The following is a 26,549-nucleotide window of genomic DNA, read 5'->3' on the forward strand; positions in this document are numbered from 1 at the left end:
TGTTGAAAATGTTAAAAAAGAAAACCTCACTGAGCTATAAGATAACTCTGAAAAACAATACACAGAAATCAGAAAAATAATTCAGGATGTGACTGGGAAATTAACCAAAGAGATAGATATAATAAAAAAGATATAAATAGAAACTCTCAAGAATTCATGGAATGAAATACAAAATACATTCAAAGTTTTAATGATAGACTAAACAAAAGAAAGAATATTAGAACGTGAAGACAGGTCTTTTAAAATAACACAATATAAATCAATAAACAAATAAGAGCAAAGCCCTCATGACATATGGGGACACAATAAGGCAACCAAATATTCAAATTATTGGTGACCTAAAAGAGAATGAGTTAGAAAAACTATTTAACAAAATAACAGATGAAAACTTGCCAAGTCTAGAAAGAGATTAAGACATCCAGATACAGAAGTTCAGAGATCTCCAAATAGGTACAATGTAAAAACAATATACCTCGTTAATACATGGTGCTGGAAAACTAGATAATCATGCAAAAGAATGAAACTAGAACACTATCTCTCACCATATACAAAAATCAACTCAAGATGGATTAAAGATTTAAAAGTAAAACCCAAAACTGTAAAACTACAAGAAGAAAATTTACGGAAAACTCTTCAGGACATTGGTGTAGGCAAAGATTTTATGGCTGAGACCTAAAAAGCACAGGCAACAAAAACAAAAATAGACAAATGGGACTATATTAAATTTAACAGCTTCTGCATAACAAAAGAAACAATCAAAGGAGTGAAGAGAAAATTTCTTGATTGGAATAAAATATTTACAAACTATTCATCCAACAAGGGACTAATATCCAGAATATGCAATCAACAGTAAAATATTAATAGCATGTAAAAAGAGTCAAAGGACGTACATAGAAATTTTCAAAAGACGACATATAAATGGCCAACAGGTATACGGAAAAAAATGCTCATAACTAATCATCAGGGAAATACAAATCAAAACCACAATGAGGTATCATCTTACTCCAGTTGGAATGGCTATTAATAAAAAAAGGCAAGAAATAGCAGATGTTAGTGAGGATGTGGAGAAAAGGGAACTCTCACACTGTTGGTTGTAATGTAAATTAGTACAGCCACTATGGAAAACAATATGGACATTCAAAAAACAACAACAACAACAACCACAAACAGAACTACCATACAATCCAGCAATCCCACTACCAGGTATTTATCCAAAGGAAAAGAAATCAGTCTTTCAAAGGGTCACCTGTACCCTCACATTCACTGCAGCACTATTCATAGTAGCAAAGATATGGAATCAACCTAAGCGTACATCAACAGATGATGAATAAAGGAAATATTTTAGATTTATACAGTGGAAATCTATTGACCATAAAAACAAAGGAAATCATGTCATTTGTCACAACACAGATGGAACTGTAAGTCATTATGTTAAGGGAAATAAGCCAGGCACAAAAAGTATTATGTGTTCTCACTCATACATGCGAGCTAATAAAGTTGATCATATGGAGGTAAAGAGTGGAACAATAGATACCAGAGACTGGGACGGATGTAAGGGTAGAGGGTGGAAGTGAGATAAAGAGAGGTTTGTTACAGGGTACAAACATACCATTAGATACAAGGAATATGTTCGAATGTTTGATAGCAGAGTAGTGTGACTGCAATTAACAACAATGGTTGTATTTTTCAACACAAATAGTAGAGAGGAAATGAAACGTGCCCAACACACAGAAATGATAAATACTTGGATGACGGATACCCTAAATATCCTGACTTAATCATTACACATCTATGCATGTAACCGAATTTCATGTATGCCCCATTAATATGTACAAATATAATGTATCCAAAAAATTTTTAAATATTTGATTTGTATTTTTTCTCACACTTTATTCTGGTATTTCTTTTTTATCTTCACAATGAGTCAACCTAAGAAGTACATTTTAAGAAGTCACATTTTCTTGTTAAGTGGTTAAAGATACTTGAAAACTCATTTCCCAGGAATCAAACCCATTTACCACTTTATGTGAGGGAAGCAGAGTAACATCTGGGACAGTGGTTGACAACACTTTGCCACTCACCAAGTTTCACCTCAAGGATCACTTGTGTTTATGAGTGAGCTGAGTTTTAACTACATCTTCCACTGTAGCAAATTCTTATAATTATTTTATGTTGCTTTGGCATCCATTTTATTTTATTTTATTTTTATTTTGAAACAGGGTCTCACTCGTCACCCAGGCTGGAGTGCAGTGGCGTGATCTCAGTTCACTGCAACCTCCACCTCCTGGGTTTAAGCAATTCTCCTGCTTCAGCCTCCCAAGTAGCTGGGACTACAGGCACATGCCACCATGCCTGGCTAATTTTTGTATTTTTTGTAGTAGAGATGGGGTTTCACCATGTTGGCTCAAACTCCTGACCTCAAGTGATCTGCCCACCTTAGCCTCCCAAAGTTCTGGGATTATAGGCATCAGCCACTGTGCTCAGCTTTTGGCATTCATTTTAAACATAAGTTGAATTTCTTTCATATCAGATGGAAGGGTAAGTCATCCCTGACACAGTTTCCAGTTCTTCACCTCTTCCCTGTTCCTCAATGTGATTGATCCAGACATCTCCCTTATATAACTGCCTCCTGGTGACCACTTCCCTGTGGGACAGCTAAACAGAGCCTATTAGACTTGCCCCACTGACCTCCACACCCCATACATACTGTGCAGATATGCCACAGTGACCTCCTCTCAGACACAGCATGCCTACATAGAACTTGTGCCTGCTTCCTCTAAACCCACCAATTAGAACTCCCTGTGGGAAACTTACTTGGGTAACACGATGGACCCCAGTAAAGACTTCGACCCACATGTCTATCTCTTTCTGGCTTCTTCCCAACCGCCAGTTGAGAGTACATGTCCTGGATGACTCCCCTTCCTCCTGCTGGCCCTGAGGTGTGCTGCCCTCTTCTTTCTGGGTCTGTAAATAACATACACTGCTTGGTATTTCATGCCTCCTCTGTGTCTCACCCGACCAACACAACCAAACCTAACTCTCTGCCCAGTCATGGCTCTCCTAGAGAGTGGCTATCTCATACACTGGACACAAGTCAGGCACGAACCACAAAGGTACCTGCCAGTATATTCAAGTTCCCTGTAAGAGGGAAACCTGGTCATGAGTTAGACACTTAGGTTAGACTGTCCACCGGGATAAAGAAGTATCACGTAAAGCCACTTTGTAAGCATCTAAGGCCATCTCCCTTGGATCCCCATCAGGGCAGAGCTAGAGTTTCTAGCAACTCTCCAGAGAGAGACCACAATACCAAATTAGAGGAAAATACAACATCCACTGTGCTTCATTCTTAGCCTGCATTTAAAGCCCCCTCCTTTCCTCAAAAACTTAATTGGAACTCTTATGTTTTCTCCCCCATACCCTTTGATAAAATCTTCTCCCAAAAAAAGGAGCTGATAAACTCATTCACTAATAAAATTATTAATAACCACTCCAGAATATAACTGTTTCCCATTTAGAAAGATGTTAAGAAGCTTTAAAGAAAGAAAATTCTATTATAGGATATGGGACAATAAAAAGAAGGACAAAGGGTTTTATCACCAAAACATGCATTTACATAAAACCCATTTCAAATAGAAAAATTAATGTTCCTTTTTTAACCTTGTTTCTGTTTCTTCAATAAAATCCTCCCTCCTCCTTAATACCATTAAGGAGGATATCTTAATGAATACCTTACTTCACTGAAAAGGCCTTCTCCTAAAAATGACCCCTCGACAGTTTGTTTCATTTGGTATTCATCTACCAATATTAGTCATATTAACCTACATAGGCTAGATTATGCCTTGACAGCACAATGACAAACTCTCAGCAGTTTTACACAAAGTTTATTTCTTGCCCATACAATGTCCTATATGCATTCAGAAGCTAATTCCAAATGGTGATTTAGAAATTCAGTCTAGTATCACCTTGTGAATCCATCATCTCAACATGCAGCCTCCACAATCCACATGGCAAAGGGCTTTGAGTCATAAATGACACATATCACCTCTACTTGTAGTCTACCAGTTAGAATAAGCACATGGCCCCAACATAATTGCAAGGAAGGCCGAAAAAAACAGCTTAAGTCTGGCTCTAAAGATGAAAACAAAACAGGACTAGGTGAACATGTAAGCACTGCCTCTGTCACAATAAGATATTAACTGTATGTATAATTAACTAACATGTGCCTATAGGTCTTTATCTGTATTAACATCTTTGATATTCACAACTAACCCAAGAGATAGGTATTATTAATATCATCTCCAGTTTACAAATAAGGAAACCGAGGTTCAAATAAGTTAAGTAACTTACCTAAGTGTGTAAGTGGGCTAGCTGAGATTCAAATCTAAGAAGTGTGCTCCAGAATACATTATGGCATACGGCTTCTCAAATATACAAGACACAGTTAAGGACACTGGCCCTCAAATATGTGTAGAGCTGTCATATGAAAGAAGGGTTTAGATGTAGCCTATAAGTCTTAAGAACACAAAATAAAGACATAATACTGAGATTAAAATGTAAGCAGAGTATTTCTGAGTACCTCCTATCAGCCAGGCACCATTCTAGATATTGTACATATATCCTATCCATGCATCAAAACACTTCAAATGAGGTGGGTATTATTATTCCAGTTACACAAATGAGAAAACAGACTCAGAGAGATTAAGTAACTAGCCTAGGGTATTACACAGAGCCAGTATTTAATCCCAAATCAATCTGGCTTCAGAGCCTAAGCAATTTTCCACTATATCTCACTGTTAGTTATTCAATATAGATATAGTAGATGCAAATCCCACTCCATAAATCACAGGGGTAAAAAAAGTAATATAATTATTTTTATTTTTTTCTATGACTAAACAATTTCAGTTGTGAGTCTCCATTTAGTTGAGAGGCAGAAACTTAATCTTGGCACATTTCCTCTCAGGTCTTTCTGCTTTTTTAGCTTCCGTCAGTGGGTGGGGTAAGTCATGGTAGGGGGAAGTCCACTCTCCTCTAGAATTTATCAAACCTTCCTAGGGGGTTCAAATACAATCCCACTATCTAGATTCATTCAGCCCCCTACCCAGCTCTCCTTCCTCTTCTAGTCTATAAAATCTTTTTTCTTGACTTTTGTTTTTTCAAATTCAGTCGTATAGCCAGACTCAGGCTTTGTAATTTCTGAAATTAAAAAAAAAAAAAACAGACATTTGCCTCTTTTTTACATCCTGATGAAGTATCCTTCCCCTCCCCTTATAACCAGAAAAAGTAAAGCCGTCAGAAGGTTGCAGAAAATAACAGGGACACAAAGCACATTGGTTAATGTATCATGATATCTCCATGTTATGTAAGGAAGGCCCTTCAACAATTAATGTTGCTGAAAATGAAATGAACTATATGAGATCATGAACCTCCCAGTCAATACAAAATGTATCTAAGAAAAGAACTGCTGGTCATGTAGCCAGAACATTAAAGAGGTTTAAAAGATACATATGAATTGGGAGTAGGGTATAGTGATTGGATCTGGGATGTTTTACCTTAATGGATAGAAAAAAATAGAAAGAAGGGAAGGAGGAAGACAGACAAACCCATAATTTCAAGGGAGCCAGAACAGAATGGCTGATTTTCCATGTAAATTCAAATGAAAGAGGGTAGGAAGAGACAGGTTACCATAAATCTCAATATTGACAAGAAGATAATTAAGGAAATATATGTATAGAAAGTAAAGGAATAAATCAAGAACATCCAAGAATATGATTTCCTAAGATCTCCTGAAATAAAATGAAGTGTACCCTCCACGCTGAGAAAAGAGGAGGGAAAGGTAAGGGAGCAAGGTGAAGGTGTAGAAGATTATCCCAAAAATGCGGTGCTGCAAAAACTGACTGAAAGCTGCCACTCAGTGACACCTTGATTCTGATCTAAAACCACAGAGCCCTTCCAGGAAAGAAAAGGCAGGATGAGTCACGTGAGAAGATAAGAAGCCATTGCCACCAAGGCATTTACATTTATCCCTTCCACAGCCTAAGGAATACATCCGGACTTTTTCTAATAATTTTCTCTAAACTTCTGTCTGAGATCTAATAATGAAATAATAATAATAATAAATTACTTTAAAGCACTCCCAGAGGCATCAGAATATATGCTGAGCCACATTAAAATGCAGCTTGGAGTTACGTAAAGTATCACATTAAAATTTAAAACCCTTCAAAATTCAATCTTGTTTAATTTCAAAGCTATATCTCAAATCAAAAGGCACTATGGGAATTGAAAGAGAAAAGGGAGATAACAATATTCTATCTCCATTAATGAGAGAATTGAGGTAGGAGGGAAGGGGGGAATCTACTGGATATTTTTAACGACAGCTTCATTTATGACATATTCTAAATTTCTGTCTCTGTCACAATGCAAAGACAAGGGGATCATTCTACTTGTTGTTTCTAACGTCACTGTCATCAATGAAGACTAATGTTAAAAAGCTGTGTTTCTGGCCTTGACCTCTGTGAAGCCCCAGACCTACCTATCAAACTGGCTGCTGGTCTTCCCTCCCCTTGGATAACATCCCACAAGCAGAACAAATTCAATTTGTCTGAAACTGAATTGATCATCTTTTTCCCCAAATCTGATCTTTATTTGCCATTCCAATTACATATACCCAACAAAAGAACCTAAGAGTCACCCTTGACACTTTTTCATCCTTTACAATGAAACTATCACTCATTTTACCTCCTAAATTGGTCTCCTCAATTAGTCTCCTCCTCTTTATCCCTCTGCCATTTGCTCTTTCAGTTTAGCCCCTTATCATCTCTCCTCTGAACCCCTGGCACCAGCTTCTTGATATGTCTATTCCTCCTTCTCCCTTGTCTTCCTGAGCACCAGCACCAGAGTGATTCTTAAAAAATGCAAATTTGATCTTGTCACAACCTCAGTATAGAGCCTTGAAATGAATGGCCCCCATTCTTTATAGGATATAAATCAAGTTTCTCAGCACGACAAAAAGGACTTCCATGGGCTGGCCATTAACAGCTTCCCCTCCTGCCACTTGCCATGTCACAATCTGCAATTAAGCAAGCCTGAACAATTTGCAGTTACACTTGTTAGGCAACTTCATACTTTATCTTCCCTCATGTACTTCCCTCTGCCTGGAATGTGCGCCCTCTCTTCAAGGAGCCACAGTTCAAAAATCCATTGCTTTACCTCCCTGACTTTGTGCCACCCCTCACTCCTCTCCCGCTGAATGAGAGCAAGTGCCCTCTACCTTATGTGCAGAGGAACCAGTCATGCCTCTAAAGCACCCATCGCACCCCATTTAAATGTCTATTCACTCATCTGTTTTCCTCATTAGACTGTAAATTTCTAAAAGAAGCTGCCTTCTCCACTCACAGTGCCTGGTATGCAATAAATGTTCATTGAACTGAACTGAATTTTATTCATTAAGTGCCTCAATTTCTGCTTTATACTATCTGTAACATTTTCTGTTAGTTTCTAATATAGGCACAAGTGGGGAATTTATAGTAAATAATAATTTGTATGCTCAATTTAACAGGAAAATGGAAAGGAGCTTTTACTAAAGTGTTCTCCAGGTCAGCAGTGCATGGTGCCAAGTACATACTTTCACCATGTTATTTAATATGTAATATAGCCATGCATGTTAAGCAGTGGCTATAGTCTGTTTTCACAGAGAAGGAAACTACAGCTTAGAGGGGATAGTAAACCCTTCCAAGATTTTCTAGCTGGAAAGGATGGGTTCATATTGAAATATAGGTTTTACATGTATACACTAGTGCTTCTCAGGTAAGAAAGAGAAGAACACAGAAATTGAGCAAAAAGAAAAGGCAATATAAAGAATAAATAAAAGAAAATTTTCTAAGTTCTCCTCCAGTCTCACAACTTCCTCTTTTCTCCACATCCCTCAGCAGAATATGTGACTCTGGGTAATGAGGTCACTCTAAGACCATGGCTGTTGCTTAGAACACAGCGGTAAAGGAGAGTTATGGTTAGCAGTTCCATAAGGTTAGGCATTAATTAGATTCATTCATCTAGACATCTGTCCACTAAACCCTTGCAACCTATCTCACAAACACATGGACCAGGAAAACATGTGGAAGCTCAGGTTAAATCCATCACCATCCTTACAAATACAACTGGAAGTACTAACCTTCCTAATGGTGCTTCCACATTTTGGTATTTGAAAGATACTATAAAGAGGTACAAGGCTCAGCTCTGCGAATGGAATGCAAAATAGAATGCCTAACTAGAAAAGTGAGGCCAGATAAGTGTGAGGGTTATTTCTTGTGTTCATCCCAGAGGATGAGAACACCTCTCCTCCAGGAAATGGGTGAGGACAAACTGCCTCTCACACGACACCCACAAATATTCTAGGTTTAGGGACACTGGGAACAAATGGTGGACATTGAGAACTATGAGGTGGTATGAATCAGGGCTTCAAGCTCAGGAGTAAGGACTAAACCAAGTCCAAAGCCTGACACTTCTAGAAGTCCTGCCTAGTAGTGTGGAGCCATAAAAACAAGCCTGGCCTAGTCAGTGGAGGTAATCTAGTACCAATAAAAATTGCTTCTGCTGCTAAACAATGTTTGGAGCTCATCACTCAAGAGAGTTAAAAGGGCTACGATTCAGGGACACCAGGCAAAGAGCCCAACATCAGTAGCCTTGAAAAAGACAAGGAAGAAAAAATGTAGCAGCAATTCACTAGGCATGTGACTTGAGATTTGGCAGGCTGCCTTGGCAGGGCTGGACAGTCTGTGGGCAGAAAATTCACATATTTTTTTCCTGCAGCCAGAAGCCAAGAAGGCACAGACAGACGAATACCAACTCAGATCCTTCAACAAGCTAATAATCAATAAGACCTTCCTAAGGAGAACAATGAATGAATAACCACAACTTTCATCTGTTTTACACATGCATATGACTGATCACCATTACTCCAACTGGGCTTTATTACTTTTACAACCTTAAACAGTTCTGTAATATATTAATTGGATATCAAATATGCAACCAATCCAAGTTTTCTCACCTGATAGGCAGACTGCTAAACAAAGGTCTGAAGCGAAAGCAAGGGACAGAGTTCAGCTCAAGTCAACCAACGTTAATAGGGCATGAATTAAGACACTGGGCCAAGAGCAGCTAATACAAAGATGAATAAGGTATCTTTGAGGAAAGTACAGTATACTGTAGGAGGAAAAAAAGCAAAGAGAATGTCAATATAATATCCTAATTGCTGGCACAGTATGTACATGATAGTGTATGAAGATCACTAGCCAGGGTTAAAAGACCACAAGCAAAGCAAGCAAATGTCAATTAACCCCTGTGAGGACTAAAAGGAAGAGTTAAAAAGCTACCCTAGAGATAATTCAGTCTGGAATTCAAATGAGGACACATGTTAAAAAGGGAGTATGACCTGCCCAGAGTCATACAGTTAGTTGCAAAACCTAGGCTGGAACTCAGGTTTCCAGTGCTTTCCACCATAGCAGAACACTTTTCCAAAATCACAGGAAATTGGGCAAGTTGCAGCCTTCCAAAGCTGGGAATATGACTTTCAAAACTGCAGATTCTAAAGACATATTGATTAACGATCTTTGATTAATGATCTGTGAATGAGGATGGGGGAAGTGCATGGCAGCTGGCTGTCCTCGGGGTGGGAAACTTGGAGGACAGAATGGCATCTGCATGTGGTTTGTCAGTAAAAACAAAAAGCTTAAAAAAGCATTGCATTTGTAACTCAAAGCAACTATTTGCTTAAAAAAAACTTGCTTCAATGGCACTACGAGTTCTATTCTCCTCTCCTACAGCAAAGAACTGTTTTATCACTTGTGCTAATAATATGGAAATGTCTCCTTCCTGAACTGTGAGGTTTCTCAGAGATCAGCAAAACTGAAGCATGTTACAACATTAATATCTCTACTTCAGACTGAGTTAGAAAGCTCTTTCTCCAGTAGACTTTCACTATGACATCATGAAGTTCTAAGTCCCATATAAACTAAAAGAAAACCCTACCCAAAGAAATGCAGGCCAGTTGTGATTATAGGGTAATAAGACCAATGCTACTCTTAATTCATTCAACAAATATTTACTGATTAACCCTGTGTCATGAACTATTTTAACTAAGATTTTGAGAGGAGGGAACAAAAGATGGGAAGACAAAACACAAGATCAATCAGACACAACCCTTGTCTAGTGAGGAAAGCAAGAGCAAATACACAAGCAAAGGATTGTAAAATTGTTTGATAAATGTTACAAAGCAATGCTACTCAAAATGTGGCCCTGGACCAGTGCAGACCTGTGAATTGTTGGTTGTTGATCCACAAGAAGATGGCTAAATACACACGTTAAGAGTAAATATATAGAAAACCTTTATAGCTTTTTTTTTTTTTTTGAGACTGAGTCTCGCCCTATCACCCAGGCTGGAGTGCAGTGGCGCAATCTCAGCTCACTGCAACCTCCGCCTCGCGGGTTCACGCCATTCTCCTGCCTCAGGCTCCTGAGTAGCTGGGACTACAGGCGCCCACCACCACGCCCAGCTAATTTTTGTATTTTTAGTAGAAGACACGGGGTTTCACCATGTTAGCCAGGATGGTCTCGAACTCCTGACCTTGTGATCTGCCCGCCTCGGCCTCCCAAAGTGCTGAAATTACAGGCATGAGCCACCACACCCAGCCCCTTTATAGCATTTTAATAGTAATTTTAGGTCTGTTGAAGCTAACAATTTTTTAAATGAGGCTATCTTATGTTTTTTACACTTCATTTTTCTAGTATTTCATTTTTATTACATTTTACAAAATCATCGGCCCAAAAATAGTTTAAGGAGCAATGAATAGAGTGATATAACAGAAGTACTATTTTCTATACTATACTATACAAACACAGATGAAAAGAAATGGCCTTTCGGATTTAAGAGAGGCTCTAAAGGGGAGATAACTTTTTAGCAGCAAGGGATAAGCAGGGGTTTTCCAGACATATTAAGGAGAAGTATCAGGCAGAGGAAGAGCATCTGCAAAGGCTCGGGGTCATACTAGTGGATGGTATTTTTATAAAAATAAACTTTGAGGCACAGTAATAAACAGTAAAAGTGCAGAAAGTTAGGTTACAAAGAGATTCACAGAGACTGGCATGATTTTACAGTTCAGGCTTTGGACTCTCCCCCAAAATGCAATAGGGAACCACTGAAGAGTTTTATAAGCAAAAGAAGGATATATTTATGTTTTCATTGTTCTGACAGCAGTGTGGTAGACAGATATGAAAGGGAGAGAGAATAGAGGGAGGGATACAGACCAGTTGTGAACATACTGAAATAACCTAGATGTGAAGTGAAGAGAACCGGCATTATATCAAGGAAAACAGGCAAGAAAGAATGGCTTAGAGAAATGTTTTGAAAGTATGGATGCATAATGTGCCTTACTTAAGATGGGTCAGAATCTGTAATTAGATTCTGTTCACTCAATTCAATTAAGTGTCCTGATGTTATGAAGGGGAGATCAGTAAACATAAAGATGCTAAGTAAGTTAACTGAGAGATAGGAGATAGACCTGGGAATGAAATACAAAATTCTAGAAAAATCTTGGGTTTTAATAATCTTACATAGATTCACATATATATAAATGGAGAAGAAAAATGGATAAAGAGTTATAGCCAACACATTTATTTTCCACATTTTATGTACAGAGCAGTATTGTAGACACTATGGAAAATCCAAAGGGAAACAATATAGTCCCTTTCACTGTTTCTAACCCCTGGGCAACTTGAGGGTCTCCACCTAGAAGTTAGTTCTGGACAACAGAAACCTGAAGTATTTCAATAGATTTCAAACCAAGACTCATTTTTTCAACCCAGAGAAATCCTGTGGGTTCAGGGAATCTCTAAAGGGCAAGGGTATGTATATATGTGTAGGTAGGAAGGGAGAGTTCCTTGATTGGAAGAAATGAATATTTCCTGAAATGTTCCCAAGGAAAATACAAGTTCCTTGAATGAAATCCGTTGAATCAACCAGCTCCTCCGGAATTACCTAGTCTCTAAGGAATGTACAGCCCTCTCAAATCCAATATAAATTCCACAGAGATCCAGAGAATTGCATCTCCTAAAAATACAGGTCACAGGCTTAGGGAGCCCATAAAACTCACTTAGAAAGGACCAGAGTGGAAGCACTGGGCAAACATACACCATTCTTCTGGGAGTATTTTTTAAAATGCAACAGAAAATTAGACGGAGTCAGAAACAATTCAATTATTGTTCCATCACAGATATTCTGTATCCCCACTAACCATAACACATACAGGGAACACCTATTGTTGTGGGCAGGCCCAATATCTATGTTATGGTGGTCTGACCGTGTCTTATGAGGCTCTCATAAGTGCCTACTATATTTCAGGGCACATGATTTTACCAAAGTATGTAACAGGCTTAGTTTTATAACAACATCTACTGTATTCTAGTCATGAACTGGGATAAATAAGCCTTTTTGTACTCCACAGCTGCATCTATTCAAGTGAAATACCATAATTAACCTGTGAATTTAATCTAAATATTCAACAAGTATACAAAATTAAATATTAAAAAGTTTAATTTCCCTAAAGAGTAATAAGCTTTTAACATAAAATCATCAACTGCCACTTAATTTTCTTTCATAAAAACATTATTAGCCTCTGCCTTTGTAAAATGACAATGGATATAAGATAAATGCTCACATATAAGAGAACAGAACATAAAATTATCTCCTCTGAGCATTAACTACCATTTTTTTAATTTAGAAAGTGAACAAATTCTCAATCAGTGCCTACCATCTGCAAGACACTATTGGGAATCAATGGAAAACAAAAAGATCTAATTATCCACAAGGTCTGGAAAAGATAGAGAACAGAATCACTTAATACCACCAGTGTATGGAGGTAAGCAAGGAGAAGCTCTCCATTCAGTCTCCAAGATCCTCTGCTAGTCCCGTACAATGCACCAGCATGGAAAGTGATGAATAAGCTTCATTGATAATAGTGACTACGTCACAGCTGGCTGAACATTCAGTCCACAAACAGAAGGCTTCTGTATTTGCTCGAATCAACCATAGGAAAGTTTCAGCAAAAAGACTGTTATATTCAAATGGAAATCAGTACTTTCCAGCAAGAATAGACAATTAGTAATTCCTTTAACTGGCACTGAAAGGAAGAAAAGAGAAATGTACCAAAAATTATCACAAACAACCTATACTCCAAAATATGAAACAAATAAGAAAGATTACTATTGTTAACATTTTGAAAAACTCACGTAGCAGACATAAGGTAAGTCTGGATGTTATGAGTCTCTCAGTTATCAACTTATACTGATAAATTTTACCCAACTACTCTCCCTTTGTAAATTTCTTATCACATAAAGTTTAAACTGTAGTCCAAGATTTCAGCACATAGTTAATTTAGATGGCGTTCTTTAAACATTTAGCAAAAAGTGCAAAGTCTGTTTATACAACATTTGAATCTACATTTTAAAAGTGTTTATTCACCAGATTAACAGATTCTTGCAAATACCTCTTCAAGACTAGCAGGGCACATAATCACCAACCTCACTCCAATCCCCAAGCACACACACAATTATGGCCTATCTGACTTATGGATCTGGTTTTATGAATCTGATCCTGCGACTATAGAAGTTTGCAGGCCCTTAATTAAGTTACAATTATTCCATGGCTACCTTGGTGTTGAAAAACACAAATGTCAAGGAAATAGGCAAAAGAAATTTCACTGGAGTTAAAGCACTTATTTCCTAGATATAATGTCAAAAGCACAAGTGATAAAAGAAAAAAATTGAGGTTCAACTTTATGAAAATTAAGAATTTTGGTGTTCCAAATGTGACACTACCAAAAAAGTGAAAAGAGAGCCAACAGAATGGAAGTCATACACAAGGGATTTGTATCCAGCATAAATAATCTTAAAATTCAGTAACAAAAAGACAAATAAAGGTCAGGTGCATCACATCTAGAATACCAGCACCTTGGGAGGCCAACGCAGGAGAATTGCTTGAAGCCAAGAGTTCAAGACCAGCCTAGGGAAAATAGCAAGACCCTGTCTCTACAAAAAATTTAAAAATTAGCTGGGCATGGTGGCACATACCTGTAGTCCCAGCTACTCACAGTAGGCTGATGTGGGAGGATCATTTGAGCCCAAGAGTTCAAGGATGCAGTGAGCTTTGATGGTGCCACTGCACTCCAGCCTGGGCAACAGAGCAAGATCCCAATGAAGTAAGTAAATAAGTAAGTAAATAAATAGGCAAAGACATGAAATGATGTCCAGTATCATTAATCATTATAAAAATGCAAAACTACAAGATACTATTTCAAATCCATTAGAATGGCTACAATTAAAAGACAATAACAAGTGTTAACAAGGATATGGAGAAACTGGAGCTTTCAGACAATTCTGTGGAGAATGTAAAAGAGTGCAGTCACTTTGGAAAACAGTTTGGCGATTAAACAGAGTTGCCAATTCTGTAATTACTAAGCAATTCCACCTTTAGTTATATATGCAAGATAAATAAAAACATATCACATAAAAACTTTTACCTATATTTATAGAATATGTGTTCACAGCATGATAGCCAAAAAGTAGCAACAACCCAAATGTCCATCAACTGATGAATGAAAAAATAAAAAGTAAGTTATATATCCATACATGTAATATTATTCAGCAATAAAAAGGAATAAAGTAGTGATAAACGCTAAAACATGGATGAACCTTGAAAACATTATATAAAGTGAAAGAAGCCAGTCACAAAAGACCACATATGGCATGACTACATTGATAAGAAATGTTCAGAAAAGGCAAGTCTATATAGATAGAAACTAGATTAGAGGTTTCCAAGGACTGAGAGAGGGTGGAAGGGTGTGGGAAGTGAATACTAATGGGTACAAGTTTTCTTTCTGGAGAGTGATGGAAATGTTCTCAAATTAGATAATGGTGCTCGCTGCATAAATTTTTTAAATATACTGCAAACAATCAAATTGTACACTTTACATTGGTAAATGTTGTGGTATATGAATTATATGTCAATAAAATAGTTTTGCATTGTGCCAAACTGCAAACCTTTTCACACTTCTGAAAGCAGTCCCTCAAGCTACCTGATATCTGATGGGGAAAGGCACATATGAAGTAGAGCAATTATTCTATCAACCTGTGTCTATATCTCAAGCATTAACCTAGAGTTGGGCTGGCTCTGGGGGCACCAGAGAACTCAATGTATACATCCTAAACATTATGAATTCCTAAGAATTACCGAAACCTAGCAGCACCTACTGCCAATTTTGGTTCCATTTACTTCAGTAAACACTGATTGAGGCCCATAATTGGCTAAGGACTACCTCTAGAATACAAAGACAAAAGAAATAGTGGGGCTGGGCACAGTGGCTCATGCCTGTAACCCCAGCACTTTGGGTGGCTGAGGCAGGAGAATCCCTTGAGCCCAGGAGTTTGAGACCAGCTGGGGCAACATAGCGAGTCCTCATCTCTACCAGAAATAAACAAAATTAGCCAGGTGTGGTGGCACACAACTATAGTCCCAGCTACTCAGGAGGCTGAGATGGGAGGATCACTTAAGCCTGGGAGGTTGAGCCTGCAGTGATTCAAGATCACACCACTGCACTCCAGCCTAGACCTTGTCAAGAGAGAAGAGATGAGACGAGAAGAGGAAAATAGTGGGCCTAATACCCAAGGAGTTCACCGCTTGTTAAGTCTAAGACAGATACATATGCACATGGTTCCAGTTCAGTATACCATGTGCAAACTACAGGAATAAGCATGGTGGCAGAGAAATATTACAGAGAAGGGAGTAGTTAATTTTATCTCAATATGACCCACAAAGGTTTCACAGGAGTAAGAATACCTGAGCAGGGCTTTAAAGGATTGGTAGACAGGAGAGGAATGGTACAGGGAAGAACGTGGAGGAAGGAAAGCAGGCCACAGTCAAGGCAATGAAAAGAGGTTATGTAATAGAAAAGCGGCTTGAAGGGCTGAAAGAAATTTGGAAACAAAATTAAGGGTCATGCAAAAAATGTCAGAAGATGAGTTTGGGGAATTAAGCTAGACTATGCATATGCTACAAATTTCAAACCTTCTCCTAAGGCAACAGTGAGGCTTTGAAGGGTTTTAAGCAGGTGAATGAAATTATCAGATTTATTTTAGAAATATCATCCTAGCCAATCATTTGCAGAATGACGATTCACTAGAACAAGGGTTCTCCAGGTTTTATTTACCTAAGTAATCACTTTTCACGTGCTTTCAAATGCAATGTTACATAGTAACCCGAGACGAAAGAAAGCAAAAAGCAAATCACTTCTGGTTGAAACACTGGAAGGCCTGGAGCCCTGTACAGGCAATGATCACCGTTTAGCCCCCACAACTGAAGAACCCCGACAGCTCAGCAGAAGATGGTGTGGAAATTTTTGAACTAAAGAGAGGTATTAATAATAACGGAAGACTGGAGATTAATTAAGAAGCTAGTTTAATAGTCCAGGATAAAATGATCAGTACCTAAAATGACAAAGAAGAAAAGAGAGTCCAGAAAGCTGTAAACAAAAACAATTGACAGAATTTCAAGACTGACTAGATGTAGCATAAGAATGAAGACAGAATCAAGGATGACTTCCAGGCTTATGGTTTGCTTGTTTATTTATTTATTTATTTATTTATTTATTATTTATTTTTGAGACAGAGTCTCGCTCTGTTGCCCAAGCTGGAGTGCAATGGCATGATCTCAGCTCATTGAAACCTCCACCTCCTGGGTTCAAGCGATTCTCCTGCCTCAGCCTCCTGAGTAGCTGGGACTACATGTGCCCACCACCACGCCTGGCTAATTTTTTTTTATTTTTAGTAGACAGGGTTTCACTGTGTTAGCCAGGATGGTCTCGATCTGACCTCGTGATCCGCCCGCCTCGGCCTCCCAAAGTGCTGGGATTACAGGCGTGAGCCACTGCACCTGGCTAATTTTTTGTATTTTTAGTAGAGACAGAGTTTCACCATATTAGCCAAGCTGCTCTCAAACTCCTGATCTCAGGTAATCCACCTGCCTCAGCCTCCCAAAGTGCTGGGATTACAGGCATGAGCCACCACGCCTGGTCGAGAACATGTCTTGTTTTATTCATCTTGGGACACTCAGTGCCTAATACACTGTAGACAATAAATATTTTTTAAAAGAACAAAAAAGAAAGGATCAGGCCTGGAGTAAGATGATGAGTTTTATTTCAGGATTCTTGGGTTTGAGGTGTCTGTGGGATGTGCAAGGGGTGACCCTATGGCAACTGGTAGTAGGAGCCTGAATCCAAACTGACATTTGGCCTCACTATTTCAGGACTAAACAGTAATAGGATCCTGAATCCAAACTGACATTTGGCCTCACTATTTCAGGGCTAAACAGTAGTAGAAGTCTGAATCCAAACTGACATTTGGCATCACTATTTCAGGACTAAATAAGTAGAGTTATCTACGGTAAACAGGACTAAGACTATTTTAGATAATCATAAACTAAGTTAACAAAGCTTGAAGCAAGCTCAGCTTCTTAGAAAGATTAAAGTGTCTCTCTAATCTGGAATTCTGCAGTTCTGGGTCAGGTCTAGGTCAGCATTTCAAGGACCACAGAAACCAGTGACCTAGCACTAGATTTGTGGTGGAATCTTTACAGAAGCCATTTGGCAGCAAAGCCTGTGATTTGCCCACTTTCTTCAAACTATTTTCACAACACCTCTGCCGCCCCCCCCAACCACACCACCCCCCTCCCCCGGCTCCCTGATGTCCTCACCAATTTCCAAATGACTTCTCTATTAGTTAATCATGAATCTTACCTGACTCTCAGACAGCACATCTAGGGTGGTGCCTAGAAGCCTGTATTCTGACAACTATACCAGGCAGTTGCTCAGTCTGGGGAAAATTAACAGTTTAGAGAACATATGCAAAAGTTACCTTCATTCCTCTCTTCTACTGACCCTAGATAGCTGTCTTAGGACGTTACTGTTACAAGGACTTTCAAACAATAATAAAATTGTAATTTATTGCAGATTTCCTATAGTACTAAACAAAAATATTTAATATAATGTACTGTTCGTGGCAAATGCTAAGAACTTCCAGGTTTCTAATAAGTAACCATTACTTTTCCAAAGACACATGTAAGAGACACTGATTATAATATCCAATATCCCTTTTCCTCCTTAATTTCTGCCAACATCAGTGTTTAACTACTGTATACAAACCCTTCAAGTTTAGTAAGCTGGTAATGGCGCTTCTATTTTGATTTTTAAGTCAATATATAAAATAATAATATATTTTCTTTTAAAACAGAGCTTCTGAGAACCTCTGCCTGTATATCCAGGGAATGCGTACAACAGTAAGTGTCAGATGAGTTGGCTTATGACCTAATCGTTTGGTTTATTATTCAGGTGATCAGAGGTGACAGCCTGGTAACTTTGTCAATCCTAAGGTTTTACACTGGTTTACACTTGGTTTTAAATCAATTGTTTTATATCTATAAAGGACTACTGGTTAAATACAAGAAATATTAGAATTGTTGAAGTCAATAAGGAACATAAATGTTAAATCCTGAAACTTCAACTCAAGATGACTTTTACCAGCTCTGTATATTGCATTATCTGATCAAATTTCTTAAGACTTAAAAATGTCTCCAATACTTCAAAATCCATTGGGGGGAAAAAAAAGAAAAAATGAAAACGCAGCAAACATAACATCAAACTGACTTCTTTCATTTATGGTGAATAAGTATTATCTGCACCCACAAAGTATTATTTGCAAAAAAAAAAAAAGTTTGCAAATAGCAATTTCAAATATGTCATATTTTACTGTATTTTAAAAGAAAGCCCCAAAACTATTTTTTATAAATAAGGAGAAAATGCAAGACTTTCAACTGCTGGGTGACAGACTAAGGTTTTTATTTATTTTTGATGCCTCAATATAACCTTAAATTTCAATTTGCCCTTTAATCTACGCTCATTCTCAAAAGCATGTGATTTTAAAAGTTGACAAATGGTATCTATTTTATGCGGTTAAATTAAGCAACCTTTACATTGCAAAACAGTATGTACAAAGTTATTCATTTTGGCATTGTTTATAATAGTAAAACAGTGGAAACCATCTAAGTATTCATCAATACAGGGTGCAAGTTATGTTACATCCATACAATGAAATGTTATGAAGAAATTTTTTAATAATAAGGAAATGGGTATAACTGTGCTACTACTTGTGTAGGAAATGGGGGTGCACTGGGGAATATGTAAATATATTAGACTGTATATGGGTAATATAACTCTAGAATTATACTTTAAAAAAAAAATCTGACAATACTAATGCCCTGTGGGGAAACAAATCGAGTGAATGGGGCCAGGATATGAGAAAAACTTACTAATAAATATCTTACTTTTTTTGAAATTTGAGCCATATAAATATATTAGCTAAGAAATAAATGGTTAAAATAAATAACATTTTTAAAAAGTGAACCATGTATAAGAGTACTTTAAAAGAAATGAATACTTTCGAAAACATATTGCTCAATGACTAGGTTATATATAATTACACAGATAAAACCAATGTGTAAAGAAACTGTTATAATTATGTCTTCTCTTAAAACTTCTCACTATGTACTCCATTGAGTAATATGACAAATAAAATTCTAGAGTTAATTTCATCCCAAACCCTTCAGATGTTCCATCAATGGTTGAAACAGCAACAACAATGGGTTCCTTCACTCTTCAGGACTACAGGAAAAAGGCAGCAAACATAAGGTTCTTGACATATCCTTGTAAGTGACTGAGCAAAAAATTTTGAAAATATTCAATTTTTCTCATTGCACTGTATGTCACTTGTTAAATGAAAAGTCAAAATGTCTCTTCATTCATAATGCTATATTAAATCATATATTAAAATAAACTTTATAACACTACTTAATAATAGAATATCCATTTAAAATCCATATCTTATTCACATTATCTTTTATAGACCCAAAATGACAGAATGCTTTTTAAAAAATAATTCATAGAGCATTCTTCAGAAATAAGGTCTTGGGTCCAAAAAAGTTGAGAACAAAGCAGGATGACTACAGTACCAGCAACCGACACCCAGAGTTGTTGGAAAACAAAAATCAACAATGAGTTAGTGGGTGCAGCAAACCAGCATGGCACATGTATACATAGGTAACTAACCTGCACAATGTGCACATGTACCCTAAAACTTAAAGTACAATTAAAAAAAAATAAAAAATTGATATTTACATTAAAAAAAAAAAACATGATGAACAAAAAGGGTTGGCTTCTCAATTAACCATCTAAATTCAAATAGATACTCCCACTATTCATCCCTCACTGAGTTCCTGACAGACTGGCTTTAAAAGCTCTTCCAAAGATTCATTATTCTTAAACTGAACTCCTATCACACCCTTCCAACCTTTGGCAAACACCTCATTTTTTATCTTTATTAGACTAAATTGAAGGAATTCTCCCCCTACCATCTCAGAGTATCCACTTTTTCACCTATCCTTTCCCCTTCTCTCCAACACCACAGAAAGCAGGGTAAACCCCATCCTTGCTTTAACCCATCTCCCAACCTCTACCAAGATCTTGTTTGCTCAATCATCCTACAACTCGACATTTCAAGTTTTCCCTTTTCTTTGGTCCCTTGCTTTATGCCTTCAAAAAAGCAAAGATCTTCTGATATTTTGAAGAATGTATCTTGACCATGCTTCCTCCTTTATCATATTTCTTTCCTTTTTCTAGTCAAGCTGCCTAAATATGTAGTTCACTTCCATTGCCTCCTCCTTCTTCCCTCAGAAAATATATGCTTCGGCTTCAAATCCTCTACTAAAATAGCCTTATCAAAGTTCCCTAATGTCCTCCTAATCATCGACTCAAAAGTGAAAGCAACTTCCATGTTAATCTACTCCATTCACTCCCCTCTACAGACAAGGAAGCTGAGACCTATGAGAGATTATTTTTACCAATATTATAGTGACTCTTGAGGGTTGAAATCTCAACAAACTTCCATCCAGAAGAATAGACTTTTCTTGGTTAAGAAACGAACAACAACAACAACAAAAAAGGTAAATAAAAACTCCAGATTATTTCAGAAATCTCCACAAAAGAAAAAGCCACATTTGTCTAAAATAGAAGTCAACAGGAATATACCAAGAGATCATCCAAAACCCATTCCAATTGTCTTTGGAATATGGCCTTCCTTGCACTTTTTGAATTCCAAAATCTCCAAACCAAATAATAAAGTTCCACTGTGGAAGCTTTTCAGGAAAGTCAATTTTTTCTCTACTCCTCTATCTGCCATGCACTGTAGTACACAGTCTAAATCTGGATATTAAAAGATCCTGCACAGAAACCTAGGGAGTATTCAGAGAGGTAGAAAGAGAATCAGGGAAACAAGGAGGAGGAAGTTTTTAGGAGGAGGAAGCAATCAACAGTGCTAAAAGCTAATTTTTCACATCTTCTCCCCTATACACCTCCACAACATTTTTGGTGATTCTGAATAAGTCCACAGAGTGTTCCTGAATTAGGGTATAATCTCTCCTACAAAGAAACATGCCCATCACCTATGAGGGTTAATGTGCCAACTTGACTGGGCTATGAGGTACCCAGATATTTGGTCAAACATTATTCTGGGCATTTCTGTGAGGGTGTTTTTAATGAGATTAACATTTAAGTCATTGGACTGAGTACAGCAGATTGTCTTCCATGTGCAGGTGGGCCCCATCCAATCAGGTGAAAGCCTGAATAGAATGAAAGACTGACCTCCGAAAAGCAAGAGAGAATTCTCCTGCCAACTGCAACATCACTTCTTCCTGGTTCTATAAGCAGCTTCCAGCCTTCAGAGTCAAACTAGGATACTGCCTCTGCAGATACTGGACTTGCCAGCCTCCATATACATAGAAGCCTGTTACTTATAATAAATTTATTTATACATACATACACACACACATACACACACACAAATTTCTCTGGAGAATCTTAATACACCATCTGAGCATGAAAAAGTATACATTCTTTGGTCTATTTCCTTCAATGTTCACCCTTTCAGACTAAATTTTAGAGGCCAACTAATAATCTTAGAGTAAAACATTTGAAATTCTGTTACCCAAGCTTTCTCATCTTGCATAAAGCCCTTTGCAACATCCATGTTACCAAAAAAAGAGCAAAATGAAGACCAAAAACAAAGAACCTATAAATAATTGATATGGTTTGGCTGTGTCTCCACCCAAATCTTACCTAGAATTGTAATCCCCACATGTCAAGGGAGGGACCTGGTGGGAGGTGATTGGATCATGGGGGCAGTTTCCCCCATGCTGTTCTCATAGTGAGGGAGTTCTCATGAGATCTGATAGTTTTAAAGGTGGCAGTTTCCCCTGCATTCTCTCTCTCTCCTGCTGCTTTGTGAAGAAGGTACTTGCTTTTCCCTCACCTTCCACCATGACTATAAGTTTCCTGAGGCCTCCCCAGCCATGTGGAACTGTCAGTCAAATAAACCTTCTTTCTTTATAAATTACCCAGCCTCAGGTAGTATCTTAATAGCAGTGTGAGAACGAACTAATAAAATGATCAACAGGAATTAACAGATAAAAAGATTATTTTCCTTATCATTTAGCCTGATTATTTTGATTGTTAAGTAGTTGGGAAATTTCATAGGCTTTTGGCTTTATTTATTCCTGTTTTGTCATGCTACTTTCAACTACCATACAAATTGGGAAAAGGCAAGGTACTATAAGGAACGTGACATCTACCTTGACATCTACCTTGACATCTACCTTGAATTATACTATACCTAGAGTACAGATTAAACAATTTAAAACATAAAATCATGTTTTATTTGCTAAGAGTAAGATATTTTGATATTTTGAATATGAATTTAATAAAATTAATAATCAGAATGAGTAGAAGCATAATAAACAAAAAAGGGAAAAGAGATGGAAAGACAGATGAAAAAAGTAGAGAAAGTCATGCAGAGAAGAGTCACCCTATTGGCCTCCTTCTGGGGCGCTGTGAAGTGTCAATTTGTTTTCCTTTCCTTCAGACTCCTATTGCAGAGCTGAGAAGATTCCCTGCAGGAACCACAGAGTATACTCATGGAACAGGACTCCTTCTGGCAAAGCAGGGTACATGAGGTTACTGAAATTCAGCTGGGATTCCCCAGCAACCTTCTCACTCCACTGTCTTGTTTAAAAGCAATAAAAAATAGAAATACCACAAGAAGGAGAAAAGTAGGAAAAGATGAGAGCGACGGTTAATTGTATGTGTCAACTTAACTAGAGTAAGGGATATCCGGAAAGCGGGTAAACATTATTTCTGGGTGTATCTCTGAGGGTGTTTCTGGAAGAGATTAGCATTTTAATTGGTAAGCTGAGTAAAGAAGATGGCTCTTCCTTATGTGAGTGGGCTATTTAGGGCCGAAATAAAAACAAAAGGCAGAGGAAGGGTGAATTAAACTCTCTTCTGTAGCTGGGACTTCCCTCTTTCTTGCCCTCAGACATAAACTCCCCTGATTCTCAATCCTCCAGGCCCACTGGACTGGAGCTACACTACTCGCTTTCTTGGGCCTCCAACTGACCAACAGTAGATCATGGGACTCTGAACTTCCAATGCTGTGTAAGCCAATCCCTCATAATAAATCTCTTTCTACATATCTATATATATCTAATGGTTTCCTTTCTCTGGAGAACCATGAATGATATACCTTCCCAGGTTAGCAAACACCAAGGATGCTTCTCTAAACACCTGTGTACTCAAGAATGGCAGCCAAAACAGGACATCTGGCTCTCTTCAGTAAATATAATTTTAGACTCAAGGAATCATACTAGTTAAAAATGAACTAAGAAGTCATTCAATTCATTCCTCCTACTTAGAAGTTACTGAGATAAAAAGCACTTGAAGAAAAAATCATTGCAGGTTTCATATGGAAGGATAAGCTTCTAACAAATCAATCCTTCCACAAATAACAACGTTGGACAACATATGAAAAACAATTACCTGAGGGCTCTGGCAAGTGAACAAAAGCAGCCATGTTTGGGAGGGAAGTCTCAACTGTGGAAGTGACTGGCGTGGGGCAAATTTCAGGGTTTTGCAGCTTTTCCCTGAGGACCACGGTGATCGTGGTGCTGGGCAGCTAAGCTCCCATTAAAAAAAAAAAACATCTAAATGGCCTGTAGAACCAAGACAAGGAACTCAGAAACCAGAGCCCCCGGATAATGAGGGAAAACCATGGAAAAGAGAGACCAAGAGAAGGAGAACATCAAATTCTATATAAAAAGTCTGCCCAAGTTTTAGACCCCTGAAGCACATGTGCATGGGACAGACCAAAATTAGTATAATCTGTGAGAAGAGCCACAACCTACTGTGGCCACAGCACGTGGAGGCTGAAACTCCAGTAGAAAAATCTGCCATCCTTCTGTCAGAAGAAACCAGGGCCCAAGGCAACATAGGCTACCAGAGAGAGAAAGAGGAACCCTGGAAAGAAGAGGGCCACAGAAGGAGAACCCAAAATTTTATAGAAATACTATATAAGTATCTGGCTAACCAAGGAGCCATATATGTACAGGCCAGACTCAAGGCGGCCTGAAATTAGATCTGAGTCACCATCTATTGCAGGCATGACAGAGGCTGCAGCTTGAGTCTAACCATGTTAAATGCCTGCTTACAAAGGAAAATATTCAACATACTTTGGATCAAGATAACAGAAACCAGAATCTTACAACACAGCATTCAAAATGTTGCACATATAATCTAAAATTATTCCTCTAAAAAAAGGCTAAGAAAACCTGATTCATTCTCAAAGAAAAAGACAATCAACAGATGCTATATAGTGTTCTCTGTGTGTGTGTGTGTGTGTATACACACATATATATAGGTATATATTCTTTCCTCTAGCAATACAGTGTACACACACAGAGAGAGAGAGAGAGAGAGCGTGAGTGCAAGAGCACTAGAAAGAATTACTGGTGGAAAGTTGAGGAAAGGCGTTGCAAGGGTCCATTCCCAGGAAGCATAAGATAGAAAAGAAAAGTGACACACAGGCAACTCAATATCCCAAAAAATACCCTTAAGGACAAGAGATTGCCAGAGATTCTTGGGGACCTCTGAGAAATATGGAGAAACTGGCAAACTATCAGTGATTAGTCTCTCAAGGCAAATTCAGGAGAAAAAAACTACAAAGGTCTGCTATTCTCAGAATTATTCATTATGATATTTCCAAACCTTTCGTGAGCTTCCCAAATAAGTTCTAAACTATAATTTTACAGGTTTTAGTCAACATATTTGTAATTTATATACCAACCCTCCAAAAAAAGGTGGCTTAGTTTGTGCTCAGAGGTATACTGTTTAGTAAACTGAAACTGAATTTCCACTTTACCATGCAATCTAGATTTCTAAGATCTGGCTGGCTCATCAACACAAGAAGTAGAAAATGGATACAAATGGCTATAATTCAGTCTCAATACAACACCAATAACCTCTCAGTTTTTCACATTTCTCATCTCTTAAATAAAACTCCCATCAACATTTTTTCCCTTCATACATTTCCCCCATCCACTTTTTTTTTTGCTTTGAAACAGAAATTATAACAAGTGTTTTAAAGATCTATTGAAAATCCATCCCTTTTCCTAAATTTAATTTACTAGCACTTATGAGGAATCTCACATGATCTTTAACAACCACGACAGCCTCAACTGATCTCCTCCAGTCCACTTCCAATCCATCCTCCACACTGCTGCTAAAGTCAAATTGCTAAAAAAGCAAGTTTAAGCAAGTTATTCCTCTATTTAAAACCCTTGGAAGCCTTCCCACTGCTCAACGGATAAAGTCCAAATATCTGGTGCTTGCCTATCCTTCTGGCCCCATCTCCAGCCTCTGCTCCCCTTAAACCCTACCCTACTCTCCAGTCATGTAGAACTACTTGCGGCTCCCAGGCTATTTTATGCCTCTGTAACTCTGCTTACCCATTCTCTTTGCCCAGAAAGGCTAGCTCTCCCATGCCCTCTCCTTTCCCCATTACCTCCTTGCTTCCTGAACTTCTATGGAGTTCTATGAAGACTAATCACATCTTGGAGGATAAACAGAAGTTCAGCAAGTCCATCCTTCTAGGCTCACTTCTTCTGCCCCTCATCTTGCAAGACTTCCTTTGGTGATGGACTCAGACTGGTTTCTGCAATTTCCTCTTGGAACTTTGGAATAAAAGTGGTTCTATCAACATATTCATTTGTATAAAATGTGATTCCTCACAAAACTCACACTCCAATGAAAGGCAATCTGCATATACAAACCTCCTCACTTGTTTGGTTATTGCTTTTTTATGTCCCTGGATCCCTTTTTGGTCTCCTCAACTTAACTGTAACAGAGAGAAGTAATGTCTTCTAGTGGTGGCCGACACTTAGTTCCTAAATAAGTTTCCCAATGAATTTTGGTAATTGAAAATATAAGGCAAACAGTATCGATTCTTTTGACAATGTTTATTAGACATCAACTAGTAAATGTGGGCCAGGCACTGTGGTAGATTCTGGCGAC

At 37.9% G+C, this 26,549-nt stretch overlaps 1 protein-coding gene across 41 annotated transcripts in view; it reads right to left on the bottom strand.

Annotated features, from left to right (window-relative positions):
- IGSF11 (immunoglobulin superfamily member 11) overlaps positions 1-26,549 on the bottom strand; it is a 463,419-nt gene that overhangs the window by 304,503 nt on the left and 132,367 nt on the right. For 14 of the 41 annotated variants that reach the window (XR_008624827.1, XR_008624830.1, XR_008624826.1 and 11 more), the window contains one exon: positions 2,815-2,964. The exons of the other annotated variants lie outside the window; for them this stretch is intronic. Coding sequence is in view for 8 of the 14 variants with exons in the window: in XM_055110317.1 (XP_054966292.1) it covers positions 2,815-2,964 (150 nt within the window). In the remaining 6 variants the exon portion in view is untranslated. The remainder of the gene's footprint in view (positions 1-2,814; positions 2,965-26,549) is intronic. 41 annotated transcript variants of the gene reach the window in all.

Source organism: Pan paniscus, chromosome 2 (genome assembly GCF_029289425.2).
Source record: "Pan paniscus chromosome 2, NHGRI_mPanPan1-v2.0_pri, whole genome shotgun sequence".
NCBI lineage: Eukaryota > Metazoa > Chordata > Mammalia > Primates > Hominidae > Pan > Pan paniscus.